This window comes from Euleptes europaea, chromosome 17, assembly GCF_029931775.1.
Source record: "Euleptes europaea isolate rEulEur1 chromosome 17, rEulEur1.hap1, whole genome shotgun sequence".
Taxonomy (NCBI): Eukaryota; Metazoa; Chordata; class Lepidosauria; order Squamata; family Sphaerodactylidae; genus Euleptes; species Euleptes europaea.
In genome coordinates this window covers 49,075,523-49,093,214 of record NC_079328.1, presented here as the reverse complement: position 1 = coordinate 49,093,214, position 17,692 = coordinate 49,075,523, and the positions used below count along the sequence as shown (strand labels likewise).

The 17,692-nt window shown below is 45.9% G+C and overlaps 1 protein-coding gene across 2 annotated transcripts in view; it reads right to left on the bottom strand.

Annotated features, from left to right (window-relative positions):
• The window catches only part of BANP (BTG3 associated nuclear protein), a 173,187-nt gene that overhangs the window by 81,531 nt on the left and 73,964 nt on the right, over window positions 1–17,692 (bottom strand). Inside the window, exons 8-10 of one of the 2 annotated variants that reach the window (XM_056862210.1) lie at window positions 14,305–14,472; window positions 5,493–5,623; window positions 1,186–1,257 (exon numbers count right to left, since the gene is read on the bottom strand). In XM_056862210.1, coding sequence (XP_056718188.1) covers window positions 1,186–1,257; window positions 5,493–5,623; window positions 14,305–14,472 — 371 coding nt within the window. The remainder of the gene's footprint in view (window positions 1–1,185; window positions 1,258–5,492; window positions 5,624–14,304; window positions 14,473–17,692) is intronic. The other variant, XM_056862211.1, reaches the window with a different exon arrangement.

Sequence of the window (17,692 nt, the reverse complement as noted above, 5' to 3'; positions counted from 1 at the left end):
CATCTGGCTTTGTTCCTGTGGTTTCAAATTCAAGTGTATATCCATAACAAGTAACATAATTTTAAAAAGATGCCATTTTTAGGATAGTGAAATCAGCACCTAATAAGAAATTCTCTGTTCACACAGTAGAGAATATGCATAGTCCTGCCAATGGATTGAAGGAACAGCTTCTCTACAAGGTGTTGTATGGAATGTTCTTTGGACTATACGGCCCCCTCTCCTGCACATCTCTTCTCTCTGCAGCACTGGGGGGCAACGTTCCTCCCCCTCAGCAGTCTCTGGGTGCAAAGAGAGCATGCAATTTCTTCTGCACGGAACAATGTTTCAGGATTTACTAACCAGTAACTGGAATAGCTCTCTTATGTCCCAACTTTTGAACAGCACCACTCCTCACTTATTTAGTCAGCTGGTTAAAAGTGCAGATGGACAGAAAATGAAAATCTGCCAGCCTTAAATTAGTACAGCAACATGGTAAAGCTTTGGCTATTTCAACACAGAGCATTCCTAACAGATGCAAGGTCTACTAGTTGGATGCTGCCATTTTTGCTAAGAGTCACACTTTTTTTGTAATTAAAATCCAATCCCGGGATTTAATTAAAACTCTAGTATGGCGTTCACAAAGGCATCAGTTACAGCACATTCTGAAGGACATAGCCAGTTTTGGGGGAAGCTTCTAGTCCTGAAGTATAAAGGAAGAAATGAAGCCCAGGAAGAAATTTCTATGCAATCTGCTATTGAGCCTGGTGGTAATTTCCCAAATAATTTTCCAATACAAGAAGCAAAATGAGCGTTTCTCTAAGGGAAAAAAACTGGTTTCCTTTAGGCTCTCAGCAGTTATTAAGAGAATAACTCTTTGGTTTTTCCCTCATCACAAAACACACTCTCCTTTGTAAATGAGAGTAGATATGCAAGTATAAAGTTGTCAGAAGTGCCTTTTAGATTTACCTTTGCTGTATTCTCAGCTCAGAAGTAAACCTAGTAAAAAATACCAAGTGGACTGGGCATGCAAATCAAGGCCTGCACACCTTCCATTCACTGGAGCGGTGCCTGCATGGGTTTTTCCATGGGCTGAACTCACTCTTGGTGGGTCTCTCTTAACATATTTTAGCTATGCTGAGAACGAAGGCATTTGCATAGCAGCGACTCATCTGTTTGGCTTGGCCGGCCAGAAGGTTTGGGGCTCACCTCGCTGTCTTGCGTGATCTGCACCTGCTCTCCTTGTGGCACCTGGGCTATGTGGAGGTGACCCTGCGGGATCCGTGAGGAGAAAAAAGAGAAAGAAACACCAAGAAGCATCAGTCAGAACCAGAGGAAAAGATTTAGGCAAATTCTTGAGGAGGGGAAGGCACAGAATATTTGCTCTCCCTACAGCAGGACATTGTTCTATGTATAAAATATACAGAGGATGCTTAAACCTAGGAGATAAATAGCTACTAGGATGCTTGCAGAGAAGCAGAACCAGATCCTCTTGATACACAGCCTGGAAAATTCCCACAGGAAAGTTCAGAATCAGGCTCTGTAGGGAAGTCTGGTCTCTTCCCAAGGAAATAATAAACCTCCTTCTGACCCATCCTATAATGTCTCTGTCAGGCAAGTGTGCCAACATACAACCATCCTATACTACAATACAGAATGTTGGGGATTAGGGGCAACTGCCTTTTGACCCCCCCCCTCCCAGTTCTTGCATCAGTAGACTCCCCTGCTCCCCTGGAGAGGAGCTGTGGCTCAGTGGTAGAGCATCTGCTTGGCATGCAGAAGGTCCCAGGTTCAATCCCCGGCATCTCCAGTTAAAGGGACCAGGTGAGTAGGTGATATGAAAGACCTCCGCCTTAGACCCTGGAGAGCCACTGCTGGTCTGAGTAGACAATACTGACTTTGATGGACCAAGGGTCTGATTCAGTATAAGGCAGCTTCATGTGTTCATGTGTTTAACACTGCCTCAGGCCATCCAGAAAGCATAATAATTCCAGTAAGTTGCCAGTAAGACACATCAGACATTTCTGGAGCTGCGGCACAGTCGTAGAATGTTAAAAAACATTCCAATGACAGTGGTACCAGGACAGGTTCCGCTAACAAAAAAAACCCACACAACCTTTGGGGGCAGGAAAGGCCGTGTGCTGCTGATCTGAACGATCCAGCCTAACCCTCTGACCATGTACAAATTTTAGCTATACATTTTGTATTTTCAGCCCTACGTTGCAAATTCCACTACTGACCCAATGGGTCTTTGTTCAAGAAATATCACAAAGAAATAGGAGGCACTGTTCTATAGGAACACCAGAGCTTTGTCAAATTGTAAAAATGACACATGAACGCCCCCAGCCAATGAATAACTAAAGTCAGTATAAACATATGGCATAGCTGAACATATAATGACATTTGCCCTTGCTCTAGACCAGTGGTTCCCAAACTTTTCGAGCCACTGCCCCTTTGGTTCCACAAACTCAACCCCAGCGCCCCCTACCCTTTCCTATAAAAAGCATTATTCAAAATAGGGGTTTGCATGATGCACTAAAGAAGATAAGAACAATAAAATTTCAAAACAGTAACAATTAATTGCACATCTATTCAAAATCAAATTAAAACTTATTAGTTGAAATTTATTTTAAAAAAAACAAAACTGATGAACTCGATCCAGTGGTACCAGCTCTTCAAAGTCTGGAAAAAATTCTGATAGTTTCCACCAAATTTACCAGCATGGTGCCATAGCTTGATCTATTGAAAATTAGTGAACAACACAGTTGAAGGAGCCCACCTCTAGCGCCCCACCCCTGCTGCCCTCTTGCCTCTTAGTGCCCTCCTAGGTAATCCCACCGCCCCCCAGGAGGTGGTACTGCTCACTTTGGGAACAACTGCTCTAGAGTCCTACTCTGATGGGAAAGCGCCCCCTTTTGCCCTCCCCACTGGTACAAAAGGGCAGCCTTCCCATCACTCACTACCGAAGTTCTGCCAATCAATACAAGCAGAGAATCTGGCCTGAAGAGTTTTTGTAAAAGCCACTGCTATACATCGCTGGCCTCTACAACTACTCCAGAAAGAAAATCAAACATATCACTTGGTTTAAAAAAAAAAAAACTGATTAAGGAAAGTGAAGAAACTTCCATGTGAATCCTATCTGGCCCTTTGCAAGAGAAATTTACCTGCTGGTAAACTGGATGCTACTTTGGTTTGAAAAACTCTTTTGTGTCCATTTACATACGCCTGAGTATGAAACCGAGATTAAAGATATCTACTTGGAATTCTGTCAAAGGCTCTTCCTATATTATAGAGCATCAACAATTGCACATGAATTTCAAAGAAACACGGATCCTTCTATTTCAAACAGTTTCATTTCCTTTGGAAGGAAATGGTCTATTTATAGGGAGAAGCAGCATGTTGAAAGTATCAAGCACGACAATAGGAACTGTATATAAAATTAGACCACGGACCCAATCCATGTCGAGATTAGAATCGCTTTCCCTTCACAATGTTAAACTCTTACTGGCTTCCAGGGAAAATCTTTAAAACATAAATAACCTGATGAGGCTGTTTGCTGATCAAGCGAGTGTCTCCTAGGAGGTGGGGAAAGACAGCTCTTCTCTGTTCACTTTGGGGTCCAGAGTTTCAAGAAAGAGCCATTCATTCTCCCATCAGGGAGGGCTGGCTTTCAAGATGAGTGAGTTTCATCCTATTTGTTCCCTCAGGATGGGAACTGGAACTCCAGGAATTCTGCTCCTACCTACTCGACCAGATCCAAAAGATGGCCCTGGGAGATTTCTTTCACCACCTGGTGTGCACCTGTCGTCCTGTCCCCCTTGCTGTTCAACATCTACAAGAAACCACTGGCCATGATCATTCGGGGATTTGGGGTACGGGGACATCAGTATGCTGATGACAGAAGGCTCCGTTTCTGCTTTTCAGTTGGTTGGGGGAGGGACTCAGTGGAAGTCCTAAACAAGTATCCAGCATCAACTGCAGGCTGGATGATGGGTAACAAACTGAAGATCAATCCAGACAAGGTCCTTCCTTTCCTCAAACCCCACCCTCCTCAGGCTCTGCCCTCAAATCCTCCTGCCAGTGGCGAAGAAGGACCTGGCAACCCATGCCTTTTGAAAAGCCAATTTCATACTGCTGTTTTCCTGGTTAGTTTCATATTGTTTTTAGATTTTAACTGTGTAGTTGTTGTTTTCATCTTTTTGCTGAAAGCTGCTTTGTGAGTGTAGAGCCCAGGATAGCTGCTTTAAAATAAACTATGAAACAAAGGGCCTCAAGAGAAGCTAGCGTATAAAACCCCCAGTTCACAGAAGGGCATAAACAGTACTTTTAGAAACAAGGGGCAGAGGACCTCTGAAGCTGCTTTACACCAAGCTAAGTCACTGGTCCATGTGGCTCACGATGGTCTGACTGCAAGTAACTCTTCAAGATTTTAGGCAGAGAAGGGTCCTTCCCAACCCCTGCCATCCAGGATCATTTCAGGGGAAATTCCAGGCACTGAGCCAGAGACGCAAAGCAGATATTCTACAGGTGAGCCTCAGCCTTTCCCAAAATTGGAAAGAACTGAGAGTAGAACTCCCCTCTCACACCCACGCTGGGGGCAGAACTTAGCCTCAGCCATCAACGTAGTTGATCGCCAAAGAGATATAACTGGGTTGTCTAAAAAGTGATGGATTTCAACTAAATCTACCAATGCCGAAGGGAACTGCAAGTATCCGGAAACTTATAAAAATACAGGTTGGAAAAGCATGCATTCCCCACCCACCCCCCATCTAACTGCAGGGAACGTATTTAAACTCCATGCAACATTGTACTTGATTTAATATTTTGAAACAAAGCTACAGAAGCCAAGGCAAGCTTTTCTATGACTCACCAAGGCAATCTTTTTAAGAAACACACACAAGCTTGAGACATGGTTAGGAGTGTCACACTTAACTTTTAAACTTCCTGCCTTCTGCGGGTTTTGGGGTCAAAGTGTTAACTTTATTTAAACTTTTTGTAAAGGAATTCAATGTCAATGTTTATAAGCTTTGCTTATATACATGAATTTAAATAGATACACATGTAAGGAATTCAGCTAACAGATGTCGAAAAATGCTTCGGAACGAACTTTGGAAAAAATGAGAATAAATTAATCTCAAATGGATTTCCAGATTGCTAGTACTTTGGGGGGGAGTGGGGGGGGGCATGTGAATAATCAGTGCCGACTACCCGCTTCATGTGGAAGGAACAGCTGGGAGACTTAAGTGATCATTTGCATGCAAATTCATACATCCATGCAAAATAGCTGTTATTCATGTCAACTGCAGATTCGTATTTTGCATGCAGACATGCACCAATAAACTGAAAAGACTACCTTTACACACACACACACACCAAAAAAACCACACCAAAAAAGCATGCAGCCAAAGAAGTCTCAGTCAGTGAGACCATATTTGTCAGGGTGACGATAATCTGCAAGCATTTAATATTAAAGCTGCCATGGAGACTGAAAGCGATTGTAGAGAATGAGTACATACTACTTGGACTTGCCCGTCCTCTCCTATCTGATGGATCTGGACTTGCTGGGCGTTGGCCAGAGCATAGTGCAGAGCTTGTGGCTGGTTTGCTTGGATCTCGTTTGGGGCAGACGCCGTACTCTGAGCGCTCTCTGGAAAGCAGACAAGAGAAGGTGAAAATATGCTGAAAACCGAATGGCGCGGATCGTTCCCCAATGTGTGTCATCAGAATGGAACTGATCCAGAGTCCGTTTCTCTGCCCAAAGCATGAGCGGGTTCTATAATTTCACCCTTTTTATTACTGAACTCTCACTACATCTTCTCGAAATTAATTAGACTCCGTAATACTTCCAAGAGGGAAAAAATTATATGGCACCTTTTCACCCAGATGTGAGAGCTGAAATATTTTATCTGCTCATGTAATCCATTTCCACCAATTCTGTTTTATTAACCTAGACATGATTCCAGATTCATTAGTGCAGATTCCAATTTGCAAAGCAAGTTTTATCCTACCCCCGCCCACCCCGTTTCAACTCGATGATTACCTTCAGACCATCCAGTTGTGACTTCATGTTTCCAACATGTCGTTCAAACCCACTACACAACTTAACAGCTGGTCAGTCTGTGTGTCCAAATCTATAATCCTAAATGTTCCCATTCCCTACCCCTCCAGCAGCAACTTGAGCGGGCAACAAACCAAATGATCACACAAGGAACCTCCTCAATCATTAAACGACTGCCATTTTGGAAGTGCCTACTTACTGCGATTCTTAATTAATATGAAGTTCAGAAGAGGGGGAGGGAGGACTATGACCATATGTAACTCATATACAAATAACCAGACTGTTCAAGTCCTAACCAATTAAAAAAATGGGGCCCTAACTCCGCTAAGGAATCTGAAACTAGAAAGAGAGAGGCTGCTGGATCTTCATGTTTCTAAGCCTTTGCGCAAGCATATTTCAAGGACTGACCCTTTTTTTCTCCATTTGGTATTGAGCATTTCAGCCCCCCTCATCTCCACCCAATCCGAAGTTTCTTGACTTCACCTGCATTCCCTGCCGCTCTCCAAGCCCAGGAATAAGCAAGTACTTTTGTCTGATATTATTCTCCTGCTCCAATATCATCGCTGCCTTTCTTGGGTGCTTGATATTATTTGGACTGCATTTTTGGTCTCCTCCTCAATAAACAATCCCTGTTTCCCAGTAGTCCAAATCTCAGCTTCCCCCCAACCCAAGCACACTAAGGAGTCATATTACTTTGCCCAGACCCTTAAAACAGAATGTGGTGGTATGAATCTTCATTTGGACACGGTCCTCTAGCCGAGTGTCAGAACCTAAGTCAGTAACTTCTGCCTACGAGAAAGTAAGGGCTAGTGGACGACAGGTGTTTTCCCTGTGCTTGGCTACTTTTGCATGACTTGGTCCAGTTTGAAAGCTGTTGTCATGAACATACGGCTAACAGGTACATTGACACACCAGACACGGTAACACTGTGTGAACGTGCCAGAGTGAGTGAAAAGGGACTATTACAAAACACGTCAGGGTGAGCACAACAACATGTCCATCAACCGAAGCCTGCCGTAAGTCACGCTGCTGAAAACAATTCATCCATTACACTAAGCCATGCACTCTGTGTTGAACGGATGCCACTGAAATAAGAAATGAATCTGCAGGGCTCTAGAAAGCATCCTTTGCAAAACTTTCCTGTTTGGGCACATGCTTAATGGGGCATTGGGTGGTATTAAAATGACATCATAATTTGGAAAACAGAAAATGTATACAAGAAACATACACACACACACACACACACACACACACACACACACACACACCCTGCCTCAGCAATGAGCATACCACCTACTTGCTCTAAAAGAAAACTTCCTGGCAGTGCTGAGCTTCCAAGAAAAGACGCTCCCAACAGAATTACTTACTGACTCAACAATGTCCCCTTAATCCATGGATGGTAACAAGACCTACAGCGCAGCAAAGCAGCCCTGAAATGTGTTTGCAATAGAACAACACAAACAAACCCACATTTGTTGCCGGCCAGCTGCATCCCTAAAGATGATAAAGAACTATTTTTACATCTTCTGGATTAAAAAGGGGAACTAGTGAATGCCCTCATCACAACACACAAACAAAAGTCACGTATTCACAACCACGTTTCTGGCAAGAGAAGTCTGCGTGTAAACAGAATTGCAGCCTCTGGCTGCAATGACACGGCCTCGGATACGAAAGGGGAAAGGAAGAACAGAATCCAAATCCAAGATGAGCCCTCGCACACAATTGCCCAGTGTATCACCTTTTGAAAAAGCCCCTCCCCCACCCCCCAACCCCCCACCCAGGAGAAGGCAGGAGAATTTTTATCCGTTTTGAATGCTGCTTGTTGTCCACAGTTTGAGCAAAGGTTTCACAATCATGGATGGTCAAAGGGCCAAACAACCGAGCTTTTCTTTTGCAGCTTTAATACTTGGAGGGATTTGTGGCTTGGAAGGAGCTGACCTGTTATGATTCAAGCTGGCTTCCCAGAAAAATGGCCAATGCTGCTGGGACCGGGGCAGGTAAAAAGTCTAATTTCTGCTGCTCCCCTTTCCTGGGGAGGCTGACGGGCCAAGGATCAGGCGGCTGTGCAGTGAGTTGCAACGCTCACACTCTGCACAGATGGAAGATAACAAAGTATGAAAACACCGCTATGTAACAGATTTCTTTAAAATGCTCTCCTTCATGGCAAGGACCCCAACATGTTAAGCCAGCGCCTAAAGACAGGTAAATCCTACGGAGATGCTCTGTGCAGTGCTTTTCTTTTTAAATGACAGCCGTCACATTCTAAGCACTTGGCAAAAATTTGCAATAAAGACAGCAGTGTACCTTTGTGGTCTATTTTTTTCCGGGGGGGTGGAGGGGGGAGGTCCCTTGGAAAGTCAGGACAGAAAACCTGTCAGACAAAAGTAAATCATGACGGTTCTTAAAGTGGGAGTTTGACTTTCAAACTGTGAAAATATGAACGTTCCTCAGCCCAAAGACAAAACCGCAGGCTGCTCCCTCCTCATTTTTTCCATTTTTAAATTTCTGCGATGCCTCTCAGAATAATCTCGGCCTAATCCTGGAAAGGTTTATGGGGGGGCGGGGGGGCTGCAAGCATCCCATAAAACTGGGAGGTCAAAAGTGGATTTTCCTTCACCATCTGAACTTAATCAGCAGCTTCAAAAGAAGGCAAGCCCTTATGGCCTGCTCAAAGTCACCTGCAGGCCGACAGCTGACTGGTGCAGAGCTGGTTTGTCTGCATTTGGCAGCACACAATTTGGCTGCAACCACACAAATATTTTAGAAGAGGCATTTTAACACAGGGCTTCATCAGGAGCGCTTTCCTGCTCACCAGCCTGAGCTTCTCTGATCTGAGATGTCACCCAGGGAGGGCAGGAAGGTTTGTGTCAGTGCTCAGCTCTTGTGGCCCTTTCTTACATGCCCAGGGTAATGCCGATCGCCACTTTGGAGTCAGGAAGCAATTTTCCTCCAGGCCAGGTTGGCCAGGGATCCTGCATCATTTTTGTTGCCATCTTCTGGGCAAGGAGCAGGGGTCACTGGGTGTGTGTCTGTGGGGTGGTAGCTGTGAATTTCCTGCATTGCAGGGGGTTGGACTAGATGACTCTGGTGGTCCCTTCCAACTCTGTGATTCTATGATTCGTTCCTCCCCCTTTGAAGTCTTTGTCTCTCTGCTAGATTAAGGCAAGGAGACTGCATGCAGTAACGGCACGTTTCCTGGTTGGCCAAGCGTCGCCTTGTAATGGCTCAATTACCAGCCTGCATCAAGGTGACAGCATGGCATAGCGGTCAGAATATCAAGCCAGGGACTGGCAAACAGTGGGTTCCCATCTCCACTCTGCCATGTAGATTACCGTGTGGTCCTTATCTGTCAGCCTCACTTCCTCACAAGGTTGCTGCAGAGAAGACGGGGAGAAGATGCCACACATGGCCTGAGTTCCTGGGAAGAAGGGCAGGATACAAAGCTAATAAACAAATATAGGTGCTGCTGCTTTCCTTGTCATAGAATCATAGAATTGGAAGGGACCACCAGGTTCACCTAGTCCAACCCCCTGCACAATGCAGGAAATTCGCAACTACCTCCCCCCCACGCCCAGTGACCCCTACTCCATGCCCAGAAGATGGCCAGGATGCCCTCTCATGATCTGCCTAATTTCACAGAATCAGCCTTGCTGACAGATGGCCATCTAGCCTCTTCTTAAAAACCTCCAGGGAAGGAGAGCTTACCACTTCCCGAAAAAGCCTGTTCCACTGAGGAACCGCTCTGTTAGAAAATTCTTCCTAATGTCTAGACGGAAACTCTTTTAATTTAATTTCAACCCGTCGGTTCTGGTCCGACCTTCTGGAGCAACAGAAAACAACTCGGCACCCTCCTCTATGTGACAGCCCTTCAAGTACTTGAAGTCCTTTAAGCTACAGCAGGAATTCTTACACTCTGGCCTGGAACACAACAGCAGATACAGAAAAAAGGTCAGCCGTTCTCGTGAGTCCAATGCACAAGCCCATCGAGGGAGCTGCGCACAGCATCTCTGCATGATTTACCCACTTGTCTTTGCCTTCTTTGAACCAGCTTCCAATAGTGGCAGCTGTGAGCAATCCAGTCACAGACGCAGAAGGATTATCTGCTCTCAGGTGCTAGGAGGATGTCTAGAACACGGACTCATTCAGAAACACAAGGGGAAGATAATTCACAGTGGGTAGCCGTGTTAGTCTGTCTGCAGTAGTAGAAAAGGGCAAGAGTCCAGTAGCACCTTAAAGACTAACAAAAATATTTTCTGGTAGGGTATGAGCTTTCGTGAGCCACAGCTCACTTCTTCAGATACCTGGGGAAGAGCTCGTCTTGGAGGTAAAGAAATCTTTTATATGTTTCTTCAATTTTAACACGGGGGGGGGGAAGTGGCTAGGATATACTGGGGTAAAGACAGAACAACACGCAACTTCTTTTTAATAAAAAAAGGATCTACATTTTCCAGAACAGATATCTGGCCGGAGAATTCCAGCGGCTTCATCTGCCACCAGTGTCAGGAGAAGAAATCAAAACACACATGCTGGAGCCCGGTGCTGGGAAGGGCAGCCCAGACCTCAGCAACTGATACCTTGCGCATAAAATGAAACATTTTTAAAGCCAACGTGCCAAAAGAAATGTGGGAAAGAACTGATCTCCCTGCCCAGCACTCCACTCCAGCTACTTTCAGAAAACCAATAAAGATCGGGTGACAGCTGTCAACTCGCTCAGTCAATTAAACACAGAACCACCTTAATTAACATCTTGGGGCAGCTGGAGAGGAGGAAGTATGGGGCGCAAAGGGAGCGTGTGCGATCTTTTACAAACCTCAGAGGATTTGCGGGGGGGGGGGCCTTGGAGCTCCATTACTCTTCCATTGCTTTTTCTTCAGTTGAGGGTCACTGCTATGTCGGGCCCAGTTTAAGATTGATTGGCCTCCTTTCTGCTCATGCTCAGGCGACAGGTGGGACAGACACTACCATCCCACCATGTGCCCACCCCAAGCAGCCTGCGAACATCTCTCGATTCTCAGATGTGCTTCATGCCATTCATGGCTGCAAAGGCTCTTTGCTGTTCTGCTTTTCATCTTGCTTATCTTTTGCCTATTGTTGTGCTATTTGTGGGGATGGAAAGGTGGGATAAAAAGTATTTTATCTACTAAATAAACAGGCTGGTAAAGGAGGATGGAAGCTTTGGAATTAGAAGAACTTCTTGCTAGGCCTCCTGCCCATCTCTGACCTGGACGGCCCACATTAGAACTATCTCATCAGATCTCGGAAGCTAAGTAGGGTCTGCCCTGGTTAGTACTTGGACGGGAGACCAGCAAGGAAGCCCGGGGTTTCTACGCGGAGGTAGGCAATAGCAGACCGCCCCCGTTCATCCCTTGCCTTGAAACCTCTACGGGTCACCTGTGACTTGATGACACTTTCCACCACCCACAGGAATATGGCTGTGGCTCAGTTTGTAGAGCATCTGCTTGGCATGCAAAAGGTCCCAGGTTCAATCCTCGGCATCTCCAGTTAAAGGGACTAGGCAAGTAGGTGATGTGAAAGACCCCTGCCTGAAACCCTAATGAGTCACTGCCAGTCTGAGTAGACAATACTGAATTTGATGGACTGAGGGGGGTCTGATTCAGTATAAGGCAGCTTCATGTGTTCATGGAAGTTTTCAAGTTAAAAAAACCTCTTGCCAGGCTTCAACCGTGTCCAGGAAAAGGCCACACTGGAGGACAAGACGGCCTCACAATGAATAACCCTGGGGCAGAGACGGATGGTCTGTGCCACCCCATCTGCCCAGAGAACAGCAGCTAGTCAGAGTTCCTTTCCTTTCTGCCAGCCCGCAGAATGGGACTGTATGGGAGAGATTCCTGTGAGGGAGGAAAAGCAGACCCCAAGAGGGGAACTACAGATGATTAAACTGTAGCCGGGGCCCCTCTCTGGCTGGGGCCCAATCCAACCATCTTCCCACATCAAGAGAAAAGAGAGCTGGATTTTAACTGTTTTTATTTATTGCCTGTATCATGTATTCAACTTAAATTGTTCTGCGGACGGGACTGCTACCAGCTCTTTTGTTCCCCCTGCTAGCTCATTTCAGGGCCGAGTGAGATTTCCAAAACACTCCTTGTTTAAGCGACTGTCTTCCACACCAAAACTAGTCACAGGGACACACTACCGAGCTCAAGCCACCCTCATGCACATGAGAAAGAACGGGTGCACGGGCTGGAAGGGAAGAGCTCAGATTCTAAACACGATGGGGAAGTTAACAGCTGCATTACCAACTGCCAGAGGGAAGGTGGCACTGTATAGCCCGATCTCATCAAATCGCAGAAGCTAAGCAGGGTTGGTACTTGGATGGGAGACCAACAAGGGATGCATTGGCCAACCACCTCTGCTTCTCACTTGCCTTGAACCCCTTGCTGAGGACGCCATAAGTTGGTTGTGACTTGACAGCACTTACATACTTATGTACACTACCAAGGAAAGCGGACTTTCATCTGAAGAGGGCAGGAAGCATACTGCACAAGAGGCTAGCTCTTTGACACGTGAAGCTGCCTTATATGGAGACCGACAACTGACCCATCTTCTCCCTGTCCGCTCTCTCCAAACCATGCATAATTTTATAGACCTCTATCGTGTCTCCCCTTAACTGCCGTCTTTCCAAGCTTAACAGCTCTGTGCTAGGGTTAGAGGATAGCTGTTTGTTGTGGTGGTGATAACCAGGGTTAACCCTAAATTTATTTATGTACTACAACATTTTTGTTATAGCTTTAAAAAAGGATACCGGACACCGTCAAGTGTCAAGTTTAGGTTTTGTGGTAGAAGTAATTAGAAAATTTGGTTCTTAAAATACAGAACCCTAAAGGGTAAAAAAATGAGCCTGGCTCCTAAACATTCGGGCTGTCTCCTAGAGCCAAAGTAAATAGGCCAAGGCCTTGCTTGAACTGGTATCAAGCCTCACATTCCCCAACATATACCTTTTGGACCCTCTGCACCCAGGCCAGCAAACCTCACACCCTACAATGCTTCCTTGCCTATCTTTAGGATACCCATTGATCTAGCTGATGGTTATGCTTTTGTTAGAACTATGAAGCTGAACGTATAACATTTTCCACTAACGGCAGATTTCGCCATTCCTTGCCTACAACACAGTGGTTAGTGTTAACATGCAACCCGGACCTTCATGTGGGCAAATAAACTTATTTCCTCTCCTTTGGGCTCTCTTCCAAACCCCTGCTTGCTTTTAATATATGACATACAAACATCCCACAACCCCGCTTTTAAAATAAGCATGAGCCAGAGAGATCCCCAGAGGACATTCCTAGGGTCAATATTTTGTCTTTGAAAAAACGGTGCGCTTCAACCAATGTGGAGCTGCTCACGAGGATTTGTGAGAATGCATACATCTCTTAAGGGGGGGAGGAGAGACTTTGTCTGAATGAAATTAAGCATGTCCTTATAAATAGAACAGATACACTGCAGGGCTGACTTCTTTATGCTTCATTCCTGTTCATAAGCTAAAGCCACAGGAAAAACCTAATGAAATGACTGCAGCCCAGAGTGATGCAGCACCTTAAAGACTAGAAGATCTATGGCGCTAGAAGCTTCCATGGGCCAGACCTCCAGAGGAAGGAGAACAAAAAAACGGACATGGTTCCCATTCAAGTGCATTGTGGGAATGGAACAGATTAGACTCCAGAACTACTCAGTGAATTATCCAGAGACAGACTAGTGAAGCAAGACAGGAACTGCTAATGGTCCCTCATTCAGGTATTTCCACCCGTTCAATTCTCAGCCCCACAAAAATAACTCCTTGACAAAGGAAAACATACAGTTTGGGTCAAAACGTGCTCACAACGGCCTAGTTGTCCACATTTATCAGAAACTGCAAAATATTCTTCCAAAGGTTAGAAAGTGTTTTCTTTTTGCATATTAGCATCAGCTGTTCAAAGGTTCCAAAACTTGACACAAAGGTAATCTAAACTGTGCTTGTTAAGCACATATGAATGTGCTTTCTTCTTTTTCCATTGTTCTGCTTTTAAGAGACAAGTTTTCAAAGAACTCTGGACTTTGTTTCTCAGACACAAGAAAACGTGGAGACCCTGCAGGGCGAAGCGGCCTACAGAGACGAGGGCCAGAGGAGTGCAGCCCTGAATACAGGACATGGAGGTGAACAGAGCCACGGCACCCCCCGCTTAGACAGCCCATCTCTGGCTCAGGAAAACCCACCACAGCTTCTCTCTGCTTCCCAGAAGTTGTGATTGTTTGGGTCAAGAGAAGATGACCTTTACCTGAGCCGCTATATGATGACGAGGAAGGTGTGCGCCTTGAGAAGCTTTTCACTGCCAGACTCTGGCCTCGCTGTTTTCTCCGCCAGGCTGTTCGGCATTTGGAGTCTATGCTCTGCTTGATCCGATACCAGTCGGATTCTGTGATTCCAAACTTATAAAAAAGGTGACCTACAAGGCAAAAGAAATATAGAAAAGGACAGCACACAGTTTAAAACCCAGGGTCTCCGTAAAAGTCCTAATCCATCTGTGGAGCTCACAATGCTGCACTGAAGCTTTAACAATGCAAGATGGCCAAGTAGTCACACTTCTACCACCCGCCACACACCTCTCAACACTGAGCACAGATCCATAAACAAAGCTGCAGGCAGGCCTGGAAGGGAATTAATCTAGACAACTAGCTTACATTGGTTGTTTAACAGTCAGATCTTCCCACAGGGAATCCTGGGAGCAGCAGTTTTCTGTTTGAGATCCCCAACCCCAGGATTCCTTGGGAGTAGGAATGATTGTTATAACCAGCAGTACTCATCGACTTCGGCATCCAGCTTCCTTCAAGATCACGATTCCTTCTAGTTGCACCAGGCATGTCAGGACCACTTGCAGACAACCTTTTTCTTTAAAGCTCCAGGGACAGAAACATCACAACTTTTCTGGGAAACTTGATCACTCTCATAACCTCCCAAGAATCTGTCCACCAAATCAGAAGCATTTTGCAGTATCTGACCAATTATGACACCCCAGCTGCCACACAAACAAGCTGCTTGAAACTGAGACAGCTGCTTCCATCTTAAGAAGAAGAAGAGTTGATTTTTATATGCCGACTTTCTCTACCTCTTAAGGGAGACTCAGACTGGCTTACAATCACCTTCCCTTCCCCTCCCCACAACAGACACCCTGTGAGGTGGGTGGGGCTGAGAAAGTGTGACCAGCCCAAGGTCACCCAAGTGGCTTTATGTGTAGGAGTGGGGAAACGAACCCGGTTCACCGGATTAGCCTCCGCTGCTCATGTGGAGGAGTAGGGAATCAAACCAGGTTCTCCAGATCAGACTCTACCGCTCCAAAGCACAGCTCTTAACCACTATACCACACTGGCTCTCAGCAGCAGTTCCATGCGCAGCTGTCTGCTCAGAACATGCAAAAAGTATGCTTTTCCCCATGGAACCCCAAACTAGTTGCCACCTGACTTGCCCACACAAACACAAGCCAAGAGACAACTAATACCTTGAGAAGCGTGCCTAGGAGACAGTGTTTCTTTTTTTTTGTGTGCTTTCCCCATTGTGCGTTCGCCATTCCAGGGCAGGAGCTCTTGGGAACTGAGGAGCAGACAGAATGGGCAACGCTTGTCTCGCTAGGGTTTTTGTGGCAAGCGCCATGTAGCCTGACAACGGCTTAAATGCAGAGTGGGTTTAAAGCAGAGCAGCCGCAGCACACATACAAGTCTGTTCAAATGTGGTAGGAACCCATGGTTTGCGCTTCCAGGAGAACATGGTAAAAAAAAAAAAAGGAAAACTAATATATTCAACACTGTCAGCATTTCAGGAGTTCCCAGTGAAAACCCATCAAACTATTTTAATGAAAAAGTCATGTCACAATACCCACAAGAAGTGGCCCGGTTTCTTACTAGGAATTGCAGAAGGGCACAAGCTCAGTTGGGCTCACCAAATGCACCACAAACAGGTCAACAGACTTAAACACACAGTCTATGGGTGTGGGAGATACAACACCCAACTGCCAGGATTCACACCAGGGATGGTGGAGTCTGGAATGGATTTCTAGTGCGTAGCTAGGAACTGGTTTAAGAAGAAGAGTTGGTTTTTATATGCTGAGTTTCTCTACCACTTAAGGGAGACTCAAACCGGCTTACAATCGCCTTCCCTTCCCCTCCCCACAACAGACACCCTGTGAAGCAGATGAGGCTGAAAGAGCTCTAAGAGAACTGTGACTAGCCCAAGGTCACCCATCTGGCTTCATGTGTACGAGTGGGGAAACCAACCCAGTTCACCAGATTAGCGTCCGCCGCTCATGTGGAGGAGTGGGGAATCAAACCTGGTTCTCCAGAGTACCACTGCAAACCACCGCTCTTAACCACTACACCACACTAGCTCTCTATTAAACTATTAAAACTGGTGGCGTATCCAGACCCCCAATATGCTACAAGTCTAGTATATTGCCCTTGGAAGTGAGGGCACACTTAGACAGTACAGCAGCAACCTGGCCCGATATTGCTCTGATTCTTTTCATTGAAAATCTCCCTAGAAGCAGCAGCCATCTGGGCCATTGTCTTGACAAATAGCTGCTGTTATAGAGAAAACTTCATGAAGAAAAAACAGAGGAGGCAAACCCCTTTGAAGTAAAATAAGAAGTCCACGTTTTCTACAAGTTTCATTTTTTGACAACTGAATTCTGAGTAGCAATTAACAAGTTAAACCGAAGAGAAAAAGTAAACACCTCCGATGTCGGGCCTCCACCTTCTGGCCCCGGTCTTCCCCAGCGGCACGGTGGTCATGCCTACATCTCCTAATAAAAGCATTTTAAGAGAATCACTGCGAGTGCATTTGAGATCCTTATGGCCTAGTTTGCATTTCATAACTCACAGCAGGGAGGGTGAGTTATGTTTGCATGTAAAATTTCATTCTGCAATATCCTAGTAGCATTCATGGCTAAGCTGAAATGGGGGTGGGGGCAAAAGAAGCAAAATAAAAGAAAGCCCACCCACAGAAGACCCGGCAGGCAGGGATGTCAGTTGCGGGGCAGAAGCCTCCCATGAACAGCTCTCATTCTACCAGACGATCTCTATCTACTGCAGGAGAGAAATCCTAGGGCCTTGCCAGAAGACACGGCTCTGGCTTTAACCTCCAACCTCCTTAAATAACTATCACATGCAAGACTTTCTAGTAGGACTCTGCATTGGCTACAAGCAAAGCCACTTGAAGCACATACAATTTGTGCCAACTTCCAGCTTCCCTGGGGCTGCAGAACAAGGCAAAGGACACACTGCCCTCAGCCCAAGACACAAGGGCTGCTGGGCAGCTGCAACCCTTACCTCCAAGGAAAGACACCAGCAAAAGGAAGTCCACCTAGTCCCAACTGGGCAAGGATGTCAATGCTGCCACATTAATCCCCCTGTTCTACCATTAGCCCTGACCTGCATGGCCCAGGCTAGTTGGACCTCATCAGATCTTAGAACTTAAGCAAGGTCAGCCCTCATTAGTATTCGGATGGGACACCACCGAGGAAGGCCAGGACTGAGATGCAGAGGCAGGCAATGGCAAACCACCTCTGACTGTCTCTTGCCTTGAAAACTACGGGGTCGCCATAAGTCTCTATCTGGATGGGAGGCCACTGAGGAAGGAAATCCAGAGTTGCTACGCAGAGGCAGGCAAAGGCAAGC